The sequence below is a fragment of the Schistocerca nitens genome, chromosome 6 (genome assembly GCF_023898315.1).
Source record: "Schistocerca nitens isolate TAMUIC-IGC-003100 chromosome 6, iqSchNite1.1, whole genome shotgun sequence".
NCBI classification, from domain to species: Eukaryota; Metazoa; Arthropoda; class Insecta; order Orthoptera; family Acrididae; genus Schistocerca; species Schistocerca nitens.
Window position 1 is genome coordinate 632,624,314 of NC_064619.1, and position 27,992 is coordinate 632,652,305.

General features: G+C 42.4%; 1 protein-coding gene across 1 annotated transcript in view; it reads right to left on the bottom strand.

The window, feature by feature from the left end:
• Positions 1-664: 664 nt before the first annotated feature.
• LOC126263541 (cell cycle control protein 50A-like) overlaps positions 665-27,992 on the bottom strand; it is a 161,469-nt gene continuing 134,141 nt past the window's right edge. Inside the window, exons 4-5 of the mRNA XM_049960634.1 lie at positions 17,558-17,701; positions 665-868 (exon numbers count right to left, since the gene is read on the bottom strand). Of these exons, the coding sequence (XP_049816591.1) occupies positions 665-868; positions 17,558-17,701 (348 nt within the window). The remainder of the gene's footprint in view (positions 869-17,557; positions 17,702-27,992) is intronic.

Consider the following 27,992-nt stretch of genomic DNA (forward strand, 5'->3'; position numbering starts at 1 on the left):
GAAGCGAACGAGGTTGGCAGCTCATTATTGACGTTTTCGCCCACCATCGGAATATAAGGCAAAGGAACGAGTTACCTCGATCCGAGCAGAGATGATCATGTACGTCTAGTTAGCTAAACAGGAAGTAAAAAGGCAACTAAATTCGATCAGGAAGGACGAAAATTGAACTGTATTGTATTTACGCAAGACGGAAATAAGGTCGGGATATTACTTAAATTTTTTCGCATATAAATGGAACTCAGTCACCACCAGTCCATCTTATTTTGCAAACACGGCACATGATCCATAAAAAGAATATCGCTGTTGATAAAGTACAGGTATGCTGCGCGAATGCAAGAAAGAAATTCTGAAAGCAAATTAGCGGATATTACATTTCATCCAGAAAATGGTTACTTCCCCAAAACAGAAGATGTGGGCTTATTCGCGAAAAATGTGACGAAACCGGCAGTGTCAATTTGAAGCACAATCACAAAAAATATTGCACTATGTGAATGAGATACTCCATATTTTAAAAGGGATGGAATGCTCAAGAAATTTTTCTCTCCGTACGAAAAACACTGCAGGCTTGGAACACACCCTCTCGTCTAACCAGGGGATTAGCTTGGACGCGCTCACACGTCTGGTACGTGACGCAGATGCTGGCGGCCAGGTGGCGCCGCGCCGTTCAGAGGTAGGGCGTCTCCCTCTCGACGGTGACCATGAAGGCGGCCGCCTGCCGGTAGCGCAGGTGGAGCGCGACGAACGTGGCACCCAGCACCATGCAGACGCAGCCGCACGTGACGTAGGCCGCCCCCAGGAACTGGTTGCCCGCGCCCACCGCCGTCGTCGACGTCACGATGAACACCTTGCTGCCGCCGAACGACGCCACCTGCGCACAGGCGGGGCGTCGCTCGTGAGGGAGAGTTAGGTAGCCAGTCACGCCAGTACCTGCCGGCGTTACCGAGCGAGGTGCCGCAGTGGCTAGCACACTGGACTCGCATTCGGGAGGACGACGGTTCAGTTCCGCATCCGGCCATCCTGATTTACATTTCCTGTGATTTCCCTCAATCGCTTCAGGCAAATACCGGGATGGTTCCTTTGAAACGGCACAGCCGACTTCCTTCCCTACTCCGATGAGATCGGTGACCTCGCAATTTGGTCTCCTCCCCCAAATCAACCCAAACAACTTGCCGGCGTTTCCCTCTCCAATTCCGGGTGGTCAAAAAGTCAGTATCAATTTGAAAACTTAATAAACCACGGAATAATGTAGAGAGAGACGTAAAAATTGACACACATGCTTGGAATGACATGGGGTATTATTAGAACAAAAAAAAAAAAAAAACAAAGTTCACAATAACTCCGACAAATGGCACTGGACGGCAACTGCTACCGTGATGGGTGAGAGGTACGCCGATATGTTACAGAATCGCATCACCCCAGCCTGGCTGATAAACACCTGCTGCAACGTACGATGTTTATGCAGGATGGGCGCTTCACTCCATATTGTTAGACGCGTGAAAGATCTCTTGCGCGCGTCGTTTGGTGATGATCGTGTGCTCAGCCGCCACTTTGGTCATGCTTGGTCTCCCAGGTCCCCAGGCCACAGTCCGTGCGATTATTGCTTCCGGGTTACCTGAAGTCGCAAGTGGATCGTGATCGACCGACATCTCTAGGTATGCTGAAAGACAACATTCGACGCCAATGCCTCACCATAACTCCGGACATGCTTTACAGTGCTGTTCACAACATTATTCCTCGACTACAGCTATTGTTGAGAGATGATGGTGGAGATATTGAGCATTTCCTGTAAAGAACATCATCTTTGCTTTGTCTTATTTTGTTATGCTAATTATTGCTATTCTGATCAGATGAAGCGCCATCTGTCGGACATTTTTTAAACTTTTCGATTTTTATGGTTCTAATAAAACCCCATGTCATTCCAAGCATATGTGTCAATTTGTACCTCTCTATCTACATTATTCCGTGATTCATTCAGTTTTCAAATTTATACTGACTTTGATCTCCCGGTACTTTGACGTAAGGGAAACCTGGGGAGTACTGCGCATTCAAGCAAATATTGTTACTTCGACGCATTCTTTGTGCCACATCGGCAAAGATCCGGCGCACTTACCAACGGATTTCTCGTCGTTAGCTTGAGGAGTGGACGGATGCCCGTCTTCTGTCACCATCCCGATACTACCCTTCTCCTTCCACATTCTTCCCCTCCCTCCTCCCCAAAACGGAAAACGTGTCCCACAAGTTGTAAACGTGGTGGGTTAATCATGTGGATGGGAGTGGAAGTTTCTAAATGTATGCGAATCGTGCAGGTGAGGTGGAACTTGGGCACCAGCCTATTATTCACATTGTGGAATGTGGGAAACCTTCTAAAAACCATATATAGGCTGGTCGGCTCACTGACCATCGTCCTTAATCCGGTGGGTGGGTTCGTATGTGGGCCAGTGCTCTTTCTCCTCCCGAAAGCGCCGCTTTAACGCGCATGGCTATGCACACGGGTCGTTATTTTAACGCATTCGTATAAAGTACAGTACCGCTCAACCAAAATTACATTTTCGTAGTTTTGCTACTACACAAATGACATAGTAAATTGTAAGTTTACCAGTAGCATTGATAAGGAAAGGAACATAAATAAATGTGTTAGCGAGGAACCGCGAACCGACTACTTCGCTTTGATTTTTTGTTTGTTTTGTTGCTTGTTTTGCACACAGTTAGAGCACATCATTCGGTGCTAGTCCATTCTGTATTTTATATCGTCACAAAATATAAACTGCATTTCATAAGTAATCAAATGTAAACGATCGCGTAACGTCCGCGCTTTGGTGTAACCAAAGCAATTACCTTTGATGCAGGTGCAGTTTACAAGCGCAGACATGAAAATGAATATAATATTTTTGTTATTTTGTGCTCAATACAACGTTCTTAATCGTGATCGATGGCAAGATTTTCCTGCTATTATCGATAGATGTGAAAGTTGTATATGGCTAACAGAAACTTGTTTTATACGCTTTTTATTTTACCCTTTTGTTGAGCGCTATATGACACATATATATTTTTTTCCTTATTTTCACTAGACCGTGCCTCTGGTTCATGTTAAAAATCAACAATTTACGAATAAAACCTTAATTAAACACTGACAGTTTTAATTTTGCTATCAGTCCTTATTTTTTAGTAATAGGCAGGAGGATAACTATTTAGAAAAAAAAATGTTCCGAATTTTGCTCGGTCCTGTATTTATCCTCACTCAGTTTCTTGAAGTTTCACCGCCTCCAGATAGTAGGGGAATCTAGTAAGACACTGATAGTATACGCAAAGAAAGCAATCTTTATGAAGTACCGCCCGATAACTATGTACACACGTAACGTACAGGTAAGTGGTGAGTACAAACTTAACTGACCGACGATTCTAGGAAAACCACTGCATCCAATCTTATTTATGATACTCGACGGTAGCCTACTGTGGTCTTACAACTGTGGTAGTAAGTAACCTAAAGCGATCTGTATGTGAGTTTGCTGTTCTTTCTCTACTGCACTGACTTAGTTTGAACGTAAGAACGGTAAAATGAACTTTAACATAGATATCAGAAAGATGCGATTTCGCACTCTATTGGGTAATTAGACACAGTGGTTGGTGAATTCTGTTCTTCAGATTGGAAGATTATATTAAACATACGGGAGTGAAAACAATCGTGTATTATCTGCCAGCTTCTGCATGGAAATTATAATACTGAAATATATTTAAACAGTAACATGGACTGCGTAAGCACTTTCATTTTCACATTTTAATGCGTTTAGAATGGCAATTCCTTGAAAAAACAAGTAATCACAAACATAGCCTTGGCGTATCTTCTCCAGTATATGTAGAGAAAATCCAAGTAGAGCAGCGCACACACCTCAAACTCAGTTTTTTTCTGTGTATTTTTCTCCACAGATCCTTACAGTAATCAGAAAAGGACTGCAGTAGTCGGAAGTCGTCATGCGTATTGGAACGTTGGTTTTGGTTAACCACTGCGCACAGTTATCAAACTCTTCTCTGAAGGCTGTGCAATGAATTACCTTTACGATTTTACAGTTTGACAGATTTAAAGTAGAGGCAAGGAGAGTCTATAGACAACTACTACATAAAGGAGAAATTTATTATAAGAGTCAAAACATATGCTAGGAAAGCACTAATTAAGAAGCGAGTGGCAGACGGTCGGCCGCGCAGGATTAGCTGAGCGGTCTAAAGGCGCTGCAGTCATGGACTGTGCGGCTGGTCCCGGCGGAGGTTCGAGTCCTCCCTCGGGCATGGGTGTGCGTGTTTGTCCTTAGGATAAATTGATGAAGTAGTGTGTAAGCTTAGGAAGTGATGACCTTAGCAGTTAAGTCCCATAAAGATTTCACATACATTCTCACACGCAGACGGTCGCAGATAGTCCCCAATGCTGCTGAACCTGCCATTGAGCTAGTTGTGAAGGAAGCCGAAGACAAATTTCGCAAGGAAATCAAAATTCATGAAGAAGAAATAAAAGACAAAAATCGTTAACGTTTGCTGATGGAACTGCAGTTCAAACACAGACGTCAATGAACTTTGAAGAATAGTAGAAGGGAATGCTAAGCTTCTTGAGAAGAGGTTATAAGACGGACATTAACAAAAGCAAAAGAAGGCCAATGGTGTCTAGTTGAATTTAAATAGACGATACTCAGAGCTTTGAATTAGGAAATGAGACACTGAAGGTAGGAGATAAGCTCTATTATTTCGGCAACATAATAAACATCATAGCTGTAGGACAAAGGGTATAAAATGCTTTTAAGAAATATAGAAATTCGTTAACATCGAAACTAAATTTAAATATTTAAGAAGTGTTTTCTGAAGGTATTTGGAGATTTTGAGTGTAAGCTTGTACGGAAGCGAAATTTGGAGGTTGAACTGGAAAGAGGACAGAAGCTTTTGAAATGTTGTACTACAAAATAATGACGAACATTACATCAGGATATCGAATAATTAGTGAGGAGGCACTAAAGCCAACTGCGAAATAAAAAAAACTTCCGACGCAAACCGAGTAAAAGGAGAAACCGCTAGACAGGACACAACCTGAGGCATCAGGATGCCGCCAGTTTAGTTATGAAGGGAAGAATGCGGGAGGAAAAAACTGTATACGTAGATCAAGGCTCGAACACAGTAAGCAGCTTCAAATGGATGTAGACTGCAGTAGCTACGTGGAGGTGATGGGGCTCGCACGCGGTTGACTTAAAACCTAAACAACAAATTTAAATGTATCCTAGGCAATAGCATCTGGTTTTCAGCTTGTGACGAGGTAACTGAATGAGTCTTTTCTTTCTTTCTTTCCCTCAGGGTGTCACAAACTTGACGAAAAATGTGAAAACTAAAGTAGAATGCGGAGTGTGTAACCTGGTTGTTAGAGACTAAGTCCGGTACTGGACTAGACCTACAGTTTGGACCACACCATCGACTAACTTGGTAGCTTCCCCTAAACAGGAAAGCAGCTCACCCATCTGTTTGAAACGGCAACGTGGATAAGGTGAGGGAGGCGTATGCAAAGAGTCCATCAAAATCTGAGGGTACGGCAGACACAGAGTTGGAAATTCCGCCTCTAGCTGTGCACGAGGTCCGCCGTTACAGGTTATATCTTTATGCTGACAATGTGTCACCATTTCAGTCACTAACGTGGCCAGACAAATCTGTCTGCCACTCGTTTGCGTTAGACGTGCTAGTCAAGACTGGCGCAAGAAATCAGGTTGTAGTGGAGTTTTGTTTCTGTTACGACTTTACTTTTCATATGCACGGCAAACTGGAATCTGTTAACGATCGTGATTTGTGATGCGTAGTTCAGAACAATTACATTATTTGTGGTACAGCAAATCATTGTAACACATCCACGTAAACAACACTAGTGACTGAAGACTAGCTTAAAAATCAGCGAAGAAATAAACAAATTGGTAAAATTTCCGCTTTTAACAGTGTTATATACTTGGGCTCGCTGCAATACCCGTAAAGGCCACCTGCGACCTGACAATGAAGCAGCATGCGGCGCCACCTCATTGGTACCCCAAATGTCCATCAATTCCTCGATGAAAAGTTTCTGTGTTTGTGGATTCGACAAGAGGGCCAGAATCGCTGGCCGCCGCCATCAACTCAAGACTTCCTGTGATTTGTAAATGATCAAGTGAACAGAACCAAAATTACGGACATATAAGACCGACATCGATACCTCTCCTCAGTGAAGCACACAGTGAAGAATGGGCTGCCATTCCCCAAGAAACTTTCCAGTGCCTGATTGAAAGTATGCCTGCGAGAGTGGAAGCTGTCATCAGGGCCAACACCACACTGAATTCCAACAGTCCAGATGGAGGGTGACACGAACCCGTAAGTCATTTTCAGCCTTGTGTCCGGATACATTTGATCGCACAGTGTAGCGGTAATGTGGTCCCATTAACGCTCTGCCAGACAGATAATTGTAAATTGTAAAGTAATCGTGTAGAGATGGAAGAGGGTCTCAACTAATGTGCAAGTTGGTTTGGTTACTGTAGGGTAGGAACATTTTGTCTCACAGTGTCAGATTAAACCAATGATTATTTCGTTTTCATATTCCCTAATAAACTTATTAAGTTCGCAGTCAGTATAATAATAATAATAATAATAATAGTAATGATGATGAAGATGATGATGATGAAGATGATGATTCTCTGTTGTCAAATACAAAGACTATTTTCTATGGATGTTTGGTGTTTACTGGAGTGATGTGTGACTTATGAGCAACTGCTCGACCATAAAATCCAAATTTTCTCACCTCCCGCCTAACTGTCACAGTATTTGCAGTGGGTCCTGAAGCAGTTTGGAATTCCTGTGTGATGTTCTGGATAGATGTCTGCCTATTACACATTACGACCCTCTTCAACTGTCGGCGGTCTCTGTCAGTCAACATACGAGGTCGGCCTGCGCGCTTTTGTGCTCCACGTGTCACTTCACGTTTCCGCTTCACTATCACATCGGAAGCAGTGGACCTAGTGATGTTTAGGAGTGTGGAAATCTCGCGTACGGACTTACGACACAAGTGACACCCAGTAAACAGACCACGTTCGAAGGCTGTAAGCTCCGCGGAGCGCCAGATTCTGATCTCTCACGATGTAAAATGACTACTGAGGTCGCTGATATGGAGTACCTGGCAGTAGGTGGCAGCGCAATGCATCCTATCTGATAAACGCATGTTTTTGAGGCTGTCCGGATAGTTTTGATCACATAGTGTATGTCTCTACCGTTCCAGTGTCTAACATCACGTGACAAAAACGAACACATAACTCTTTCCGTGCGAACTTTGATTTTTCTTATTTTATTATGATGGTCTTTTCTCCTTATGAAGATGGGCGCCAACAAAATATTATCCCATTCATAGGAGAAAGTTTTTGATTGGAATTTCATGATAAGATCCCGCTGTAAGAAAAACGCCTTTGTTTTAAAGATTGGCACCTCATTTCGTATATCATACCCGTAGCACACACTTCTTTGAACTTCCTCGACGTCCTCCATCGACCCTCAATAAGTGTAGTGTAAGCAGTCTCTTTGGCAAACCTGTTGCATTTTCAGTGTTCTGCCAGTTCTGACAATAAATCGCGGTCGTTGGTTTGCTTTCCTCACAACATTATCTATGTGATCGTTCTAATTTAAGTTACTCGTAACTGCAGTCCCTAAACGTTTAACTGAATTTGCAGCCTTTAAGCTTGTGTGATTTATCGTGCAACCGAAATTTAGCGGATTCCTTTTAGTACTCATGTGGATGACTTCACACTTTTCTTTATTTTGAATCGATTGCCTATTTTCGCACCATACAGATATCTTGTATAAATTATTTTGCAATTGCTTTTGATCATCTGATGACTTTACAATAAAGTACCAATGCACAAAACACTGTTAACCGCAGTCAGATTCATGTGTCACTGTGTCTCATTTAATGTAATACACCAATGTACTCTTTTAAATTTTTCTGTATGGTTTGTACAAAAAGAGAGAAAAACGACTGCACAATAACTAGCAACGCTTACACATTGCAAGTTCCTATATATTTGTGATTTAATGCGAGATAAGATATTTTAAACTTTAAATGCTACATTTTCACTTTATGATTTACTAGCTGAATTGTTGAAAACGGTTTGAATAATTTGTCATTAATACTGCTATCCACAGAGATATTTGGTCTAATGATGCAAATAACTGACTTGTCACTATAACTTGGTGTTAACATTCGTTGTTAGGAGCAATTGTTTTTTCCAAGTGAATCTGCATGTTACTGAAAATTTATATACCTCTAAGCGTTCTGTCAGTTCTTCCAATAAATCGCGGTCTTTGGTTTGCTTTCTTGACAACATTATCTATGTAATCGTTCTAATTTAAGTTATTCGTGAGTGTAGTCCCTAAATGTTTAACTGATTTTACAGCCTTTAGGTTTGTATCTTTTTTATTTTCATCAGTCTTCTGACTGGTTTGATTTTCATCTCAGAGTAGCATCTGCAACCCACGTCGGCAATTATTTGTTGGAGGGATTACAATCTGTTTTCTTCTACAGCTTTTACCCTCTACAGCTCCATCTAGAATCGTCGAAGGTATTTCCTGATATCAACATTGTTCCACTGTGCTGTCCCTTCTTCTGGTCAGTGTTTTCCTTATATTCCTTTCCTCTTCTATTCTCTGTAGAATCCCCTCATTCTTTATCCTACCAGTCCACCTAATCTTCAGCATTCTTCTATAGCACCACAACTCAAATGCTTCGCTGATCTTCTTTTCAGGTTTTCCCAAAGTCAGTATTTCACTACCATACAATGCTGTGTTCCAAACGTATATGACAGATATTTCTTCCTCAAATTAAGATCTATATTTGATACTAGTAGACTTCTCTTGGCCAGGAATAACCCTTTTGCCAGCGCTCGTCACCTTTTCTCATTTCAGCTACTTCTCATTACCTTCGCCTTTCTTCGATTTACTCTCAGTCCACATTCTGCACTCATTAGACTGTTCATTCTATTCAGAAGATCCTGTAATTCTTCTTCACATTCACTGAAGCTAGCAATGTCATCAGCGAAACTTATCACTGATATCATTCCACCTTGGATTTTAATTATTCCCGTCATTGCTTGTTCGATGTATAGATTGAACAGCAGTGGAGAAAGACTACGTCCCTGTCTTACCCTCTTTTTAATCCGCTCATTTCGTACTTGGTCATTCTACTCTTATTTTTCCCTCTTGGCTCTTGGCACATACTGTATATTACACGCCAGCCGGCCGCTGGTGGCCGCGCGGTTCTGGCGCTACAGTCTGGAACCGCGCGACCGCTAAGGTCGCAGGTTCGAATTCTGCCTCGGGCATGGATGTGTGTGTTGTCCTTAGATTAGTTCTGTTTAAGTAGTTCTAAGTTCTAGGGGACTTATGACCTCACCAGTTGAGTCCCATAGTGCTCAGAGCCATTTGCACCATATTACACGCCTTTCCATACATCTTAACCATATGTTTCTCAGAAGATCGAACATTTTACACCATTTGATACTGTCAAGGCTTTTACGAGTTTTATGTTCCCTATGAACGTGTCTTGATTTTTCTGCAGCCTTGCATCCATTATCAACCGCAACTTCAGAATTGGTTCTCTGGTGCTTTTACCTTTCCTAAAGCCAAACTGATCGTCTTCTACCACAACCTCGATTTTCTTTCTCTTCTCTGATCCATAGTAACAAGCCCACGTTATCCCGTAATCCTTTCTTCTACAATATTTCCCTACAACCGCTTTCCAATCTCCCATGACTACTAGATTGTCATATTCCTTTCGTACTGAATACCAGTTCAATATCCTCACTCATACTTAAGTGCCTGGCACAGGGTTGATTGAACCACCGTCACAATAACTCTATTATTCCAATCTCGAACAACGCACGTAAAGAAACCAACACCCGTATTCTTCCGTGGGAGCTCTGATTTCCGTTATTTTATAATGAGGATGATTTCTCCCTAGGTAGGTCGGCTCCAACAAAAGATTTTCGTATTCGGAGGAGAAAGTCAGTGACTGAAATATCATGGGAAGACTCCGCCCCAACGAGAAATGTCTTTGTTTTGATGATGTCCACCCCAAATCCTGTATCATATCCGTGACCCTCTCCCTCCCCCCCCCCCACACACACACTGTTTCTCGATAATACAAAACGTGCTGTCCTTCTTTGAACTTTCTCAATAAACGCCGTTAATTCTATATGGCAATGATCACACACCGCGCAGCAGTACTCTGAAAGAGGGCTGACATCCGTTGTGTAAGCAGTTTCTTTGGTAGATCTGTTGCATCTTGTAAGTGTTCTGCCAATAAAACGCAGTCTTTGGTTCGTCTTCGCCGCAACATTTTCTGTGTCTTCTGTCCCATTTAAGTTGTTCGTAATTGTACTTCCTAGCTATTTAGTTGAATTTGTGGTAATGAGATTTGATTGATTTATCGTGTTACCGAAGTTTAACGGATTCCTTTCAGCACTCACGTGGATGACCTCACACATTTTGTCATTTAGGCTCAACTGCCAATTTCCACATCATACAAAAAATGGTTCAAATGACTCTGACAAGGGAACCTCCCCATCGCACCCCCCTCAGATTTAGTTATAGGTTGGCACAGTTGTTAGGCCTTGAAAAACTGAACACAGATCAATCGAGAAAACAGGAAGAAGTTGTGTGGAACTATGGAAAAAATAACCAAAATATACAATCTGAGTAGTCCATGTGTAAGATAGGCAACATCTAGGGTAATGTGAGGACAGTAGCGCCGTGGTCCCGTGGTTAGCGTGAGGAGCTGCGGAAGGAGAGGTCCTTGGTTGAAGCCTTCCCTCGAGTGAAAAGTTTACTTGCTTTATTTTGGCAAAGTTATGATCTGTCCGTTCGTTCATTGACGTCTCTGTTCACTGTAATAAGTTTAGTGTCTCTGTTTTGCGACCGCACCGCAAAACCGTGCGATTAGCAGACGAAAGGACGTGCCTCTCCAATGGGAACCGAAAACATATGATCCTAAGGTCATAGGTTAACCGATTCCTCCATAGGAAAACACGTCTGATATATTCTATACGACACTGGTGATGGCATGTGCGTCACATGACAGGAATATTTTGTCGACCCACCTAACTTGTACACTTGGCGAATGGCTAAAAAGGTTCTTCTACCTTGCCCGATTTAGGTTTTCTTGTGGATGTGGTAATCACTCGCAAAAAAGTGATGAAAACATAAGAGTTTGTCAAATAACCTGAAAATAAAAAATTAAAATATTCACTCGAGGGACGGCTTGAACCAACGACCTCTCTTTCTGCAGTTCCTCACACTAACCACGGGACCACGGCGCTTCTGACCTCATTGGATCCTTGATGTTGCATATCTTACCCATGGACTACTCAGTTTGTATATTTTGTTTATTTTTTTCATAGTTCCACACAACTTCTTACAGTTTTCTCGATTGATCTGTGTTCAGTTTTTCAAAGCCTATCCACTGTGCTCACTTATAACTAAATCTGAGGGGGGTGCGATGGGGAGGTTCCCTTGTGAGCACTACGGGACTTAACATCTGAAATCACCAGTCCCCTAGACTTAGAACTACTTAAATCTATTTAACCTAAGGACATCAAACACACCCATGCCCGAGGCAGGATTCGAACCTGCGATCTTGGCAGAAGCGCGGTTCCGGACCGAAGCACCTAGAACCGCAGGGCCAAAGCGGCCAGCTTCAATTTAGTGAATTTCTCCTACTGCCTTTTTTCAATACTGCTGTGACCTGTGCAACTTTCCAGTCTTTTGCGTACGGATCTTTCGTCGAGCGAGTGGTTGTGTACAATTGTTAAGTATGGAACTACTGCATCAGCGTACACTGAAATGAACATAATTGGTATACAATCTTGGCCTGAAGATTTGCTTTTATCCAGTGATTTAAGCTGCTTCACAGTTCCGAGGATATCTACTTCTGAGTTACTCATGTTGGCAGCAGTTCTTGATTCAAATACTGGAATATTTACTTCGTCTTCTTTGGTGAAGGAATTTGAAAGGCTGTGTTTAGTAACTCCGGTTGAGCAACAGTGTCATAAAAAAAAATTAAATAAAAGAAAATGTTTAAATGTGTGTTAAATCTTATGGGACTTAACTGCTAAGGTCATCAGTCGCTAAGCTTACACACTACTTAACCTAAATTACCCTAAGGACAAACACACACACACACCCATGCCCGAGGGAGGACTCAAACCTCCGCCGGGGCCAGCCGCACAGTCTATGACTGCAGCGCCTGAGACCGCTCGGCTAATCCCGCGCGGCAACAGCGTCATCAATAGTGTTTCCATTGCTATCGGGCAGTGACATAAACGAAAATATAAGATGACAAACCGGAAGATATGGAGTCCAAGTTCACACATAAAGTTAATTAAAATCACATGCTGAAAGATACGAGAGAAAAACAGAATGATTGGAAGACAAAATAAGAGCAAATGAAATAATGAATATTTTGATTAAAATGACGTGACAAAGGATAATAAATGAAAAAGATTACATTCAAACCAGTTAACTGAATAAAAGTAATGATCAAGGTCATTTCGATAAAAATTTAAAAATAAAATAAATAGTAGCACGTGATGAGATTCGATCCCATAACCTTCTGCGTATACGAATGTACCTTTACTACTACGTCACAGTGCCTCACTGTGAAGAATTGTAATTTTTCCCGAAATTTTACTGAAATGCTTTTCATCGTTTACTCGTAAATGAGGACCCACCACGGTGAATGGCTGCAGACTATGATACCTAACGTACATCATTTCATAGATGGTTTCACAATGACGTCCCGCTTCAGAGGACCTCTCCTCGCAAAACATGTATCACAATTTCGTATACTAACAGCGTCACACATCAAGGAAGTTAACCGTTTTTAGAGTGAACAAAAGAATCACCTTTGCTGCTTTGGTTTCTAAATTAAGACGTCACGTTTCGACCACCCATTCAGCCTACATCGCCGGTAATTTGTTTTTGCAGTTCGTTGTAAAAGGCTTTGGACACTTCGTCATGCCCATGTCGGTACAGTAATTCAGAACTACGACTGCCATACAACTACGCCGCCAACAATACCTTGGTGCATTCGTCCCTACACAAAATTCGAAACCTAATTTCACGTTACTTGTTATGTATTTCTTACTGTAAGATATATTAGTACTTGAAAATTAATATCGGTGAAAATGTCTCCTGTGGCTGAGATGTGGATCTTAGATTGCCGATAGTACCAACGTCTACAATGGCACAAATATAAAGAGTTCTTCAGACGTGATTCCTCCACGACGGGAACGACCCTACCTAACCGTTGTGGCGCACGTAGTTTTCTTGCGAGAACCACAGGTTTCGAAATAGAAAGACACGCCTCTGGACATGCGTAGGGACAGACTGTTTCAGCACGACTGTGTAGTACCACATTTTGCAGTTCCCTTCACAGACAACCTGCACTCAGCAGGTGGGGGCAGGTTGAGGTGGAACACGTTACTGGCCGTCAAGCTCCCACATACGATTTGTTAGACACTTTATTGTGGAGTTGTACGAGGGTGAAGGTTTCGACATCGGTATAAAAAGGAAAGATCAACTTTGGTAAAATGGATCGACTGTAGAAAATACATTATTGATCGAGTGCATTAGAACTGATGGCAAAAATACAATCTGTGCAGTGTTTTTAGCGTGCGTCATGTAGGGCATACGTAGGAGCCGTTATTATTAGTCCAGAAGATAAGCAAGCGCGACAGTTATGTTTCATTTGTGAAATAAGAACCAAAAGGTACCAGACACACCTTTCTTAGGGAAACGTTAGCCAAATTTGTCATCTACCGCCCTACATGCGTGCAATAATAAAGGGCTGTGTGCATATCTATAAACAACTCCCAGTACGTAACTATTGCAGCTGTCAGATAAAAGGCAATGCCGCCTTTCCTGCCGGCTCTGTTAAATCGACTTGCTTAATCCTTATCCCCCAACTAGCAGAAGGTCTAAACAAATGGCAAAATCGGCCTCCAAAGGAGGGTTGCTCTCTAGCAGTGCCCGTTTAGGGAATACCAAAACAGCTACACTTCTATTGCAGTTGCTTTTGATCTTCATGGATTAGCCTGTAACTGTGCCTGTTTTCATATTCACGAAGTTACAGAAGCAAGTAATGTTAAAAGCAACCATATCCTCGGAATATGGGCCAACTCTCGAAGCATTACCGTGCAAAAAGCACTGCGGCTAAGAAGAAAGTTTTTTTATGGTGCCAGCCAAATAACTCATCACAACAAATTTTTTACTACTCTACATCATAGGGAACCGTACACCTCAGTGGATCATGCGCTCTGAGAAACGTAATGGGAGAAATGTGTAAACTCACTCCGCCAAACTTTAACAATGAGACAGCGCGTATTCGTCATCAGCGATTTAGTCCAAATTTATGGAATGTGCAGAGATTTTTAGCAGCCATTGGGGTGTCGAAAGGCTTCATAATGGTAACCCGAGGATCAAGGGCTCGAGCCCTTTTGCGGGATTTTTTTAATTTTTACGTAACTTGCACTAAATAAATAAATAAACCGAAATAACGTTTAATATATAGTATTTATTAATATTTTCATAAGAGGTCAATTTGGGATAGGAAATAAATTTTCATGAAGGGATTATAGGGCGGACAGGGGTACTTTGTTTATAAAATTCGATTCTTTTATTATTATACAGTTGATGATTTACACGTGCTGTTGTGACGTTTATCGTGAAAACAGGGGAAGCGGTAATTTTGTCAATATCTTGCACACTTTATAAACGCTGCTTTCGTAAATTCCATGGTTATTTTAAAGTTTCTATAGGAAAAAAAATTTGGTTTACATTCATAGGAGGTTCGCTCTCATTGCACAGGTTGGGATCAGATCATGCGCAAAGCATTATTTCGTCAAATATTGGCGAGGATAGTTGGTGACGTACAGCGGATTGCATTTTGATCATTCTTCTCGGGAAGTGATATGCTTTACACTCTCGAAGAGACAAGAGCAGTTTAAAAGAACTTGGAACAAATTCTTTACCTGATGATAAAGTCAGAGGTCGCAGGCCTGCTCTAGTGGACTGAATTTGTGGGGAATCACGGCAAACCTTATTCATCTCGAAATATCTCCTCGTATAATTGTGGATTTTCGTCTTCCATACGAGTTAGTTAACAGAATTCTCCCCCTACACGTATGGCATCATCATTTCAGTCTAAAAATTTTTGTATGAGGCTGTTGTAAGTTTCCCAGATTTTGCCGTGTACTCATCTCCCACTTTTGAATCGATGCTCCAAAAAATCAGTACTCTCTTGTACGCATGCGGAAACTGTTGGCTTTTGTTCTGTTGTATATCAGTAGATAACGTGGACAGAATTCGTACATAAAAATAATTCAGACATTCACCAAAAACCTCGGGAATGAACTAGATTTCGCAGCATGAGAATAGTACATTGTTAAGTCACAGAAATTAAAGATCAGATAAAAACAGTCTTGACCGCGGTTTCAGATTTTGTATTTGTTGCCAACCAGTTTTGGCTCTTTCCTCAGACCATCTTCAGGCTTTTGATCGCCACTATGGATGCTGGTGGCGGCAGACGGAGCAAGATATTTACAATTAAGGTTGTCACCGCTAACTTTTAAGGATCTTGATGAGGCTTACCTCCATCAGCAGCGATAATGGCAATCAAAAGCCTGAAGGTCGTCCGAGGAAAGGGCCGAAACTGGTTGCTATCAAATAAAAAATCTGGAAACAAGGTCGAGACTGTTTTTGTATGATGTTTACCATTTATACCGATCGCTGTGCTCAAGAATGCTTTCTAAAATTCCACAGAAATTAGCTTTCATCGTACTTCCTATAGGTACAGTTCAGCTAATTACCATTCTCTCTCTCTGTCTTTTTCTTTATCGGTACATCTGAACTTAGTAGAGCTATATAAGTATAGCAAGTTTCCACGGGCATAAAGAGAAATGTCATACGCTATTTTTTTTTTTGTAATGCAAGACAGGGATGTGTGTGTGTGTATGCGGAAGGGGTATGCTCACCACCTCAAAATGCTGCTACACGTGTATGCATGAGTCTTCTAATGTCATTTCATACGCCATGCAGTTGCCCCTAATTATACCCAAAATAGCTGTTCTATAACTGCCCGTCGTACTATATTTTACTTTTCTCACAGTAATAACGTACACCTAGCAAAACTAAAAGAGAATTTCATCACTACATTGGCTTTATTAATGTTTCCTTTTTTTTTAATGTAGTGGCGAAAAAAATTTTTTACTGCTTCAAAATAACTTATTAAATAACTGTATGAAGACTAAATAGCCCGTTTATATTTTTTTTAGAATAAATCATTCTCAGAAAATAAAAACAATGATTGTTGTTGTGGTCATCAGTCCAGCTCTCCATGCTGCTCTATCATCTGCAAGCCTCTTCATCGCCGGATAACTACCCCAAACTACATCCTCCTCAAACTGCTTACTGCATTCATCTCCTGGCCTCACTCTATTATTTTTACGCCCGCTACCCCTCACTTCCCTCGAATACTAACGTGGTGATCCCTGGATGTCTCAGAAGGTGTCCTGTCAAATGATCCCTTCTTTTAGTCAGGTTGTGCTACAGTTTTCGTTTCTCCAAATTCAATCCAGTACGTCCTCATTAGTTACGTGACCTACTCAACTAATCTTCAGCATTTTTCCGTAGTACCACATTTCAAAAGCTCCATTCTCTTCTTGTCTAAACCGTTTATCGTCCATGTTTCACATGTACATGACTGCACTACAAAAAAATAACTTTAGAAAAGACTTCCTAACACTGAAATCTATACTTGTCATGTAAATGTGTATTACTGTGATGGGTGTGGGCTTCGAGTCTATCTTGGCTACAATAATCCGGTCACTATGCTGTCCGTAGTAGTTTACCAGCGATGTTATTTTCTTATTCATTATTAAACCTATTCCTGCAGTATCTCTATTTTATTTTTTATTTATAACCCTGTATTCACTTGACCAGAAGTCCCGTTCCTCTAGCCACTGAATTTCACTAACTTTCACTACATATAACTTGAGCCCTTCCATTTCGCTTTTTTCATTTTCCAACCTACATGCCCGATTAAGGTATCTAACGTTCCACGCTCCGATCCGTAGAGCACCGCTTTTGTTTCTCTTGATGATGACATCCTGTTGAGTAACTTCCAACCAGAGATTAGAATGGGGGAATATTTTATCTCCGGATATAACAATTATCGTGCTTTAATTACAATATTTTAGCATTTGCACCTCATCAATTTATTTTATACTTATTTTGTTCTAACTATCATTGTTTATAGTTAATAAATGTTATTAAAATTCATCAACTTCCTAATCTGTATAAAACAGTAAAGTGGCCAGCATATAAGCAGCTTCTAGAAATATCTTTTACTTAATAAGTGTCACATTGATTACCTTCCCATGAACAGGCTAACGAAATGCTGGCTCGAAGCCAAACAGCACACATAGTTGAGTAGCAGGCTGGGGTGCAGCTGCAGTTCGCTGAGCTCACTCACCGGGTAGTTGTACTCGACGTAGAGCGTGTAGTTGCCGGCGGGCAGACCGTCCGCGAACGGCTCCCGGATGTGGTCGACACGGCGGTACAGTTTGCGGAACTTGGGCAGGGCGGAGGTGCGCATCCACACTATGAGGTCCTCGTTCTGCAACAGTGGTGGCGGCGGGCTCCCGTTACGCGGCGCTGCGGTCTCTGGGTTAGGTAAAGAATGCTCAGCTGGATATCCTGGAACGTCGACTACTGACTCCCATCTCTGCAACACAGCAACTCCACCATCTTTCTTGTTGCAGTTTTGGGATACCAGCCCCCTTCACCAGTAAATACAACACTTTACTATTTGTATACAGCACCGAAAATCTGTAAAATGAGGAAGTAATCCACGGAAGCAACGAGAGAGTTAGCGAGGAAATTAAAGTTCGGAGAGAAGAAATAAACACTTTGAGGTTTGAAACGACATTGTAATACTATCAGAGACGGCAAAGGAGGTGAAAGAGCGACTGACTAGAATAGACACTCTGTTGAAACGGGGTTATAACGAAAAGTTGAACAAAAGCGAACCAACAGTAGTAGAATGTATTCGTATAAAATCATCTGATACTGATAAAATCAGACAAGGAAACGAAACACAAAGAATAGTCGAGGAGTTTTGGTACATGTGCAGCAGAGTATCTGACAGTGGACGAAGTAGAGACACTATAAAATGCAGATTGGCTCTATTTTTTCAGAAAAAGAGTAATTTGCTAACATGAAATATAAATTTAAATGTTTTAATGTCGTTTCTTAAGGTATTTTGTACGAAGTGAACGTGGACTGTAAGAACATTAGACAAGAAGAGAAAAACTGCTTTTGAAATTTGCTGTTACACAATAGTGCAGAAGGTGAGATGCATAGATCGAGTAAGTAATGAAGAGGAGCCAGAATCGAACTGAAAAAAAAGGGCACAACTTTATTAAAAGAAGAGATCGGCTGACAGGACACATTCAGAGGCATAAGGTATTATCAGTCTGTTAATGGAAGGTGTGGTGTGTATGTATGTGTGTGTGTACTGGGTATGTATCTACAGGGAGACAATTATTGAACTATATCAAAAAGAAAAAGTAAATTAGTTGCAAACTACGGCGGGCACACACGTCATTCAACACGTGAACGTCACTACACATATTCGGACTTAAGTTATGACATGTTAGATATGCCTCCCATCATTGGCGATGATGTGGCGCAGACGAATAGCGAAATTCTGCATGACTCGCTGAGGTGCCGGAACATCGATGCTGTCGATGACCTCCTGAATGGCTTTTTTTTTTTTTTTTTTATTTTTTTTAGCTCAACAGTGATTTTGGAGTTATCGCTGTACATGTTGTCTTTAATATAGACCCACAAAAAGGAGTCGCTTGTGTTTAGTTACGGAGAGTACGGCGGCCAATCAAGGCCCACGCCAGTGACCTCTAGCCCAGAGCCACTATGCGGTCCCCAAAGTGCTCCTCCATGACATAAAACACTATCTTGCTTGGATGAGGCTGAGCTCCGTCTTGCATGAACCACATCTTGTAGAAATCAGGGTCACTTTCGATAATGGGGATGAAATCATCTTCCAAAACCTTCACGTACCATTCGGTAGTCACATTGCTATCAAGGAATATCGGAGCGATTATCCCGTGACTGGACACTGCACACCACACACTCACCTGTTGAGGGTGAAGAGACTTCTCGATCGTAAAAATTGCGTTCTCAGTCTCCCAAATGCGCCAGGTTTGCTTACTGACGAACCCATCCCAATGAAAGTAGGCTTCGTGGCTAAACCAAATAATACAGCGGTTCTAGGTGCTTGTGTCCGGAACCGCGCTGCTGCTACGATCGCAGGTTCGAATCCTGCCTCGGGTATGTATGTGTGTGATGTCCTTAGGTTAGTTAGGTGTAAATAGTTCTAAGTCATCTGATGACCTCAGATGTTAAGTCCCATAGCGCTCAGAGCCATTATACTGTTGTGGATTGGCAGGAGCCAACCCACGGAGTTTGGAGGAAGCCGAAAGGCACGCGTTTAAGCTCACGCAGGCTGGCGTGAGGTCTGGAACAGGACAAGGAATTCAGTCTTCAGAAAAAAAGGTGGTACTTGGTGGAATACTTAACTTTAATTCATCAATGTTGAACGTAGCTCTTGTCTGTACATTCTTTACAATATCAATAGCAACTGATAATGGCGCCTTGCTAGGTCGTAGCAAGTGACGTAGCTGAAGGCTATGCTAACTATCGTCTCGGCATATGAGAGCTTATTTTGTCAGTGAACCATCGCTAGCAAAGTCGGTTGTACAACTGGGGCGAGTGCTAGGAAGTGTCTCTAGACCTGCCGTGTGGCGGCGCTCGGTCTGCAATCACTGATAGTGGCGACACGCGGGTCCGACGTATACTAACGGACCGCGGCCGATTTAAAGGCTTCCACCTAGCAAGTGTGGTGTCTGGCGGTGACACCACATATACCAATAGCAAGTTTCCCATAGACGCCGATAGTCGTCTCGGAGAGTCTGATGGACTCAATGGTATGTGCCCCTGAGCTACGCCCCTACTGGCTCCGTACCATGAGCGCCCTCTCCCGCCGTGATATAACGCGGTCGGCGGCAGCCATTTAACTCCCTCGCATTTGGAGCCTCTCGACTACAATACCATCGTGCATGCTTAATACGGCAAGTCTCACCCTAGCTGACATTGTGACAGCTGGACTCTATTTCTTCCTGCATTATTTGTAATATGTCTTCCTAAGGTTGGAGAAACACAAGTTACGTAAATCTTCTATTCACTGTGATAATTCGTTTACTAATCATTTCTGCTCCTGTCTAGTTCGCCTACAAAAACAGTTGCTGCGCCCTCCGTAGCCCAACTGTCCTGGCAATTGTGAATGAAAACATGTGGGTAATTCATGTTACAAATAGCAGAGAGAATTTTTGCATTTCTGTAACAACGACCAAACCATTATGGAAGGAGTGCCAATAAATCACAGCACAAATTCCGAATTTATCTACAGCTCGTAGTCTGCTGCCTCTGGATCACGGGGTCCCGGTTTCGGTTTCCGGCCAGGTCGGGGATTTTCTTCGCCCGGGAACTGGATATTTGTGTTGTCCTCGCCATTTCATCATAATTCGGAAAAGTGGTGAGACTAGACAATGAAAAGATTGGGAATTTGTACGGGCACTGATAACCACGTGGTTGAGCCACCTACAAACCAAATATCATCATCATCATCATCATCATCAATTCTAAATTCCTTTCTACGGTAACTATTTGATGAAAGGCACCGAGCACTCATAGAAATACACGACACTGACATCACAAATAAACACCAGTATACATGCAGCTAACGGTAGTGGCAGACGCCAGTTGTTTACACCGGACACACTCCCAGCTGCCGATGCTAGAAATTCTAAATACAAGAACAGGTATCGTTGTGTTGGTTTCATACGTCCTTTGGAAATTGAGAACACACACGTTCCTAGCCATCTAGTCACCCAAACGCACGGCATGGCATTTAAATAGGTTCTGCGGGATGTGGCACATCAAAATTGCAACAGTGGTACAAACGACTTGGCAAAACACGTTTGGTACAGGCTACACACGACAGCTGTAGATTGCACATCCTATACAAGACGCCAGACCACTATTTTCTAATTGACACCGGCTCAAAGGCGAGCATCCTTCGAAGAACAGGAACTGATGCGGAGATTTAGGACGCCGTACTCGAGCTGCACGCTACAAATGACACACACATCAAACTATGTGGAACAGTCACATGTACAATGGACCTCTGCTTGTGCTAAACTTTCATCTGGCATTTTATAATTGCAGACTTGAAAGAGTCGATATTGGGTGCGGATTTTTTAAGCCAGTTTCACTCCTCTCATGACATAGCAAACGTCACAGTTCGACACACGTGCAACGGAGATAAAGTGACAGGCATCATTGGGAGACAGCCCATAAATACGATCTGCAGATTCCAAAGCAATGACATCAAATAACAACTGAACGATATTTACAATTATTTGAAATCAGATCTAGGAGCTATGAACAAGATGTATGAAGACGTAAGAAAACATACATGAGGAAAACCAGCATTTAAATTCAAATTTGTTTTACAAGTCAAAGGAACTGGAAGCTGTTAAAATGAAAACAGGATGATAGGGAATGAAAGATCTCAAACCCGAAAATCATTTGTGGCTCACAAGACTGGTGAAGCTGCGACTGACGCGTGCGAGTGACAACAGGAGAAGAACGTCAGGTGAAATCACACGTGAGGATGAGAAACACAGTTTATCGCAGCACAGTACAAAAGTAACTCGCAAGTTCAGTACAGTAATGCAAAAATAGTATGCTTGCTACCACACGCAGTGTTATCAGTGCTCCCAATGTTACAACTGTTCCTAGGGAAAAGAGAGGCATTAAACGTGATGAAGTCCATATGGTACCTGTTCCTTCAAAGACTCGCCGGCTAGCTTCGGACAAGTCATGAGCCATTAATGCTACTGTTCGTCAACTACTGCAGTCAAGGGTAGTACTCCGTTTTGGCATCTCGTTGAGTACCCACCACCGCTCTTAATTCACGTACAGGATCCTACCTATTCTTGATACGTAATATACAAAACTTTGCGCAAACATTAGCAGGTACCTTCACATTCAGCACGTTAGACTGCGAGAATGCACAGTTTCAGCTCCAGATATCCCCCGAAGACAATCCCAAAACTGTGGTAATTATGATGCTTGGACTATATTATTTCCTTTGCATGCACTTTGAATTGAAAAATACTGCTCAGACTTGACCAAGTTTTGTGGATAAAGCCATCCCTAAATCTCATTTAGTTTTCCTTTCCTGAATGGCATCCTAGTATTGTCGACATCCCCCACACAAGCTTGAAGAACACCTTTGGCAATTTGATATAGTCGTGAAAGACATAAAATGTCAACTCCCTGAACAAGAATTCATCTTTCTCAGTCACGTTTGATGTAGACAGATATTAGAATCACTCACCAGTACACAGATATTATCTGTCAGAAGCCTAGGCCAAAAAACTTTAGCAGCATGAGAGGGTTCCTCGGCATCATCAGTTTCTACGATGATAATGTACCTCAGGTTGCCGAAATTGAAACACTTGTGAGTAGAAAGAATGCTGACAGCAAAAAAATACTTCCATTGACTAGTAAAACGCAACATATGTTTCACTGAATAAATTGTAGTTTACACTAAGCAATCATATCGGTGCATCTAACATCTTCAGCGTAATATCGATTACCACTGACACTAGCAAAGCTTCTTTAGAATTGGCTCCACAGCAAATAGTCGGCTTATAGCAACTTTTCTATCAAAAGCTTATGGAGTCACAATGTAAGTGATCAGATTAAGACAGAGAGCTGTTGGCACTTGGCGAAGCACTCAAGCATTTCTGAGAAAACAAACTTTTAGTAATCATCAGCCACTAGCGCACTCCATCCTTTTACCATGCTATTTCGCCACTTCACTAAAGATGTATCTTAGTGACACAGCCAACACTGTAGCTCCTGATTGCCCCTTGCGTATTAATGCAGTAACGATCAACATCAGTTATGAAGATCTCGCAGCAGCACAGCAGTAAGATCCACAAATGGAATAGTTACAACAAGACGGTGGATTACGTCCAGTAGTCCGACAAAAGCGTCACAAAACCGTTTTCGATGCTCAGTGGTACGATCAACTAAAAATTAATAACAAAACGTTTCGTCTGACCGGAAGTGAAAGCACACTGCAATTTATGCAGACAAGCTAGCATAGGCTGTCAGCAAAGTAAAGTAAGACAGCACACGTATCCAAAAATAGCATACATCAAACCACCATGGCCTCGTAGAACTTCTACCCGAGTCAGAAGGTTATTGCTACATGCTCTCAGTAACAGACCGCGTTGCTCGCTGGGTGGAATCCGTAACATTGGCCAATATTACTGTGTTGCTGCAAAACTAGATATCGTGTTCCTGTTGTCCAGTATCTATTACAACGAATCAAGGCCGTCGGTTCGGGTCGACCTGTTTTTGGAGTTATGCAACATTTGTGGTGAACAACGATTCAGAATGACATCTAATTAGTTACCTAGTCAATTACATGGTCCGTAGACAATCGGACTGATTCTTTTATTGAACTGATTAGGAACGAGTCAGTCACAGGATATTCATACCAAGTGCTACTCATAGTACTTCTACCCATACTAATCAGTTTTCTTTTCTTTTTTAACAGTCTACTAGTTATTTAAAAAATTAGTTCATAGAATAGAAACAATATTCCGGAAGAAATGATTTTAATTACAATTAAAAGTTATTTGCTACCTGTCAACCATTTTTATGGTTTTGAGCAAATCAACAAAAATTTTTATCGCTGCACATTGAAATCCTGTGTGAGCCACTGACAGCTTCGATATTAGATAAGGAAGGTAATTTTTTCCTCTAGTGTCGTAGGTGTAGACTTCAATATTCTTCTAATATTATTTGATGAATTATTTATGGGGAATTTCATTGTATAATATGCGTAGTATTATGGTCCAGTTAAAATGCCTAACTCGTTGATGAGACACATACATGACGACCACGGGTGATCATGACATGTTCTCCTTAGTTATCATTTTTGTAGAAATAAAAATTTCTTTGTAACTGATGAATTACCTGTGACTTTCGTTTCGTAAGACTGGAGATATGCAAAAGATATCAGGAGGCTGATTCAGTTGTTTCAGAGACTAGCAGTTATACGAAGAGTAGCTGAACTTAATTTTTTGAGAAGCTTAGTTATATGCATCTTCCAGTTCGAGTTTTCACCGATATGTACTCCTAAAAATTTGGATCATTGTATCCTATTTACGGACTTCAGTTCATGTGCTGCATCAATCGTTGATATGACTGTATTTACTGTACAGAGCTGAATATAGCGGGTTTCCTCAAAACTAGGGAATACTCCACATTCAGGGAACCAGTTAGTAATTCTCTGAAACACTTCGTTAAAAATCTCTTATGTTGGTTTCTCGCTATTGGGACTTTTTATAACACAAGTATAGTCTGCAAAAAGAACCAATTCTGTTTATTGAATGTTAAGTGGTTGGTCATTCCCATATGTAAGGAGTAAGAGTGGATCCCTGTGGGACCTCGTTTGTGATTTTTTTCCCCGACAATCACTAAAATTGTCTACTCTCCTAACATCGCCTAAATTATCAGCACAACGTTTCGTCTTCTGTTTGTTAAGAATCGTTGAAACCATCAACTCCATAAAACTTTAGTTTTTCTACGAGTGTAACATAAGCTGTAGAATGCAACGCCTTGAAAATATAACAAAAAATAGCAACTGGCGATATTTTATTATTTAAGGATTGTACTATTTGACGAATGAACGTACAGACATCATTCTCTGCCCAGCAATACCTCTAGAATCAAAACTGTGATTTGCTAAGTAAACTTACAGATGACAATATACTTCGATACATTTCTTTTACCGATATTTTGGTAAAAGATGTTACTAAGGAAATTTTACTGTAATTATTTAAATATTTCCTGTCATCTTTCTGATTTTCTGTCTGTAAAAATTCTCTGTCCCGTTGGTGTATTATATACACTGCTGGCCACCGTAAATGCAACACCCTGAAGGAAGCATCCGAATCATGTGAAAATTACGTCATGAGTTTGCAGCGATGAGATATGCAACTTATTAGAATTTCAGCGCAGACGCACATCACGCGCGCCTGTGGCGCCACCTCATAGCGCCATTTAAGGCTTGGCGATTTCGACGAGTATACGTTCGGCACGTGTGTTTACCTTGTGGTTGTTTCACAAGACGATCAGTTATGCCTCGTAGACAACAGCGAACATCTTTTGATCAAGTATCCGAGTTCGACAGAGGAAGGACAGTGGCTTACCGAGATTGTGGATTATCATACAGAGAAATCGCTAGTCGTGTTGGACGAAACCAAACAACTGTAATGCGGATATGTGACAGTTGGATGCAGGAGGGTACGACGGACCGACGTGGTCGATCGCATTCACCTCGGTGCACCACTGCACGTGCTGATAGGCAAATTGTGCGCATGGCAGTGACGGATCGCTCAGTGACATCCCGAACCATAGCACAGCACATTGCGTCTGTAACGCATTATCCAGTGTCTGCGCGTACCATTCGGCGCCGTTTACAGCAGAGTGGTCTGTCCACGAGACGTCCATTGCGTCGTCTACCATTGACGCAGAACCACAGACGTCTCCGTCGCCAATGATGTGATGACAGACGGATGTGGACGGCAGAATGGAATGACGTTGTCTTTACGGACGAGGCACGCTTCTGTCTGCAGCACCACGATGATCGGATTCGAGTGTGGAGACACCGTGGAGAGAGGATGCTGGACAGCTGCATTATGCACCACCACACTGGTCTTGCACCGGGTATTATGGTATGGGGCGGTATTGGATATCACTCTCGCACGCCTCTAGTACGCATTGCCGGTACTTTAAATAGCCGGCGCCACATATCCGAGGTGCTGGAGCCAGTTGTCCCTCCTGACCTTCAGGGCTCGGCCACAGCCACATTTCAACAGGATAATGCGCGACCACACGTGGCACGCATTGTCCAAAGGTTCTTCGTCAATAACCAGATTGAATTGCTTCCCTGGCCGGCACGCTCTCCGGATCTTTCGCCGATAGAAAACACGTGGTCCATGGTTGTTCAACGAGTGACCCAGATTACATCGCCAGCTGCCACACCAGATGATCTTTGGCAACGTGTGGAAGCTGCTTGGGCTGCTGTACCCCAGGAACACATCCAACGTCTCTTTGACTCAATGCCGAGACGTGTGGCAGCTGTGATCTCCAACAATGGCGACTACTCTGGCTACTGATTCTGGCAGGAACCACATGTCACAGACTTCTGTAAACGTAATCATTTGATACTTGGTCAACATGTTATCTACAAAATAAATTTTGTTGTGCTACCTCTTGTCTTTCTTGGTGTTGCATTTACGGTGGCCAGCAGTGTACATCGCGGTAGACATTACTTATTGTGCTAGAGAAGCTTTTCAGAATCGTGTCCGAAATTCCATCGACACCATGTTAGCTTTTGTTTATTGAGATTTTATAAGTCTCATAATTTCAGTTAAGGGTGAAACTTGCCTTTCTCAAGCAAGTGCTCTATCAACTGAGCTACCCAATCACGACTCACGACACGTCCTCACATCTTTACTTCCGCCAGTATTTCGTTTCCAACCTTCCAACTTAGTAGAACGTCTTCTGCGAAGCTTGCAAGACTGGCACTCCTGGAATAAAATGTTATTCTGCCGGGAAGTTTCATTTCAACGCACACTCCGCTGCACCGTGAAAATTTCATTTTGGAAACATGCCCCAGGCTGTAGTGGTCGCAGGAACCAGGACGTGCTAGGCTCCACTGAGGACATAGTGGATGCCTTACACACTGCGGGCGTGTACAAGGTGGAATGCGAATGTGGAGAGGCATACATCGGCGAGACTGGCAGGTCAATAGCAAGGCGCATTCGGCAACACGAGCGGGCTGCAGTGGCCGAGCGGTTCTAGGCGCTACAGTCTGGAACCGCCCGACCGCTACGGTCGCAGGTTCGAATTCTGCCTCGGGCATGGATGTGTGTGATGTTCTTAGGTTATGTTTAAGTAGTTCTAAGTTCTAATGGACTGATGACCTCAGATGTTAAGTACCATAGCGCTCAGAGCCATTTGAACCATTTTTTGTAGTGGCAGAACATCAGCAAGAGTGCGGAAAAGACATAAAATTCAGGGAAGCCTGTGTGTTGGCCTGTGACGGGTACACGCTACTGGACACCTACAAGACGTTCCAGAATTTCTCCTGCGGTGTTATACAAACATATGCAACACGGCAACACCCGTCTGATGCAGAGGCAATTCCTGAAAGGAACACTACTTAAATGGTGAGTCGTCTGCAGAATGACTATAGTAGTACAAAAGCGATGGCATTTTAATCTCCCAGCAAAAAGAAGACGGGACAAGAGTTACAGTAAGTTAGCAACTGTGCCTCGCAGACAGATTGTTCGACACCCAGAAGGGGTTCCGTGGTGAGATCTGTGCTAAATTGCACCACTGTTCGCAAAGAAAGGCACTCGCAGAAATACTTCAACATTGTTGAAGAGACACCTGCAATAGGCGAGCAGCCGTATTAGGGCGAGGCACACACCGCCAGCACGTGTGTCATTAACGCGTCTGCAGAATGCGTTTTGTACTGCAATGGTGAACCGATTACCGTGTCCCCGGAGCAATGTGACGGGGTGAGAATTACAGATACTCTTCAGCTCTCTGTCGGAGGAAGATTACTAAACATGCAAATGAGGTTCCATGGTGTGACGCTAGCCTAATGCCAACAGAACTATAATAGTAATATACATGATGAGTGATTGCAGCAGTGTGATAGACACTCTTGT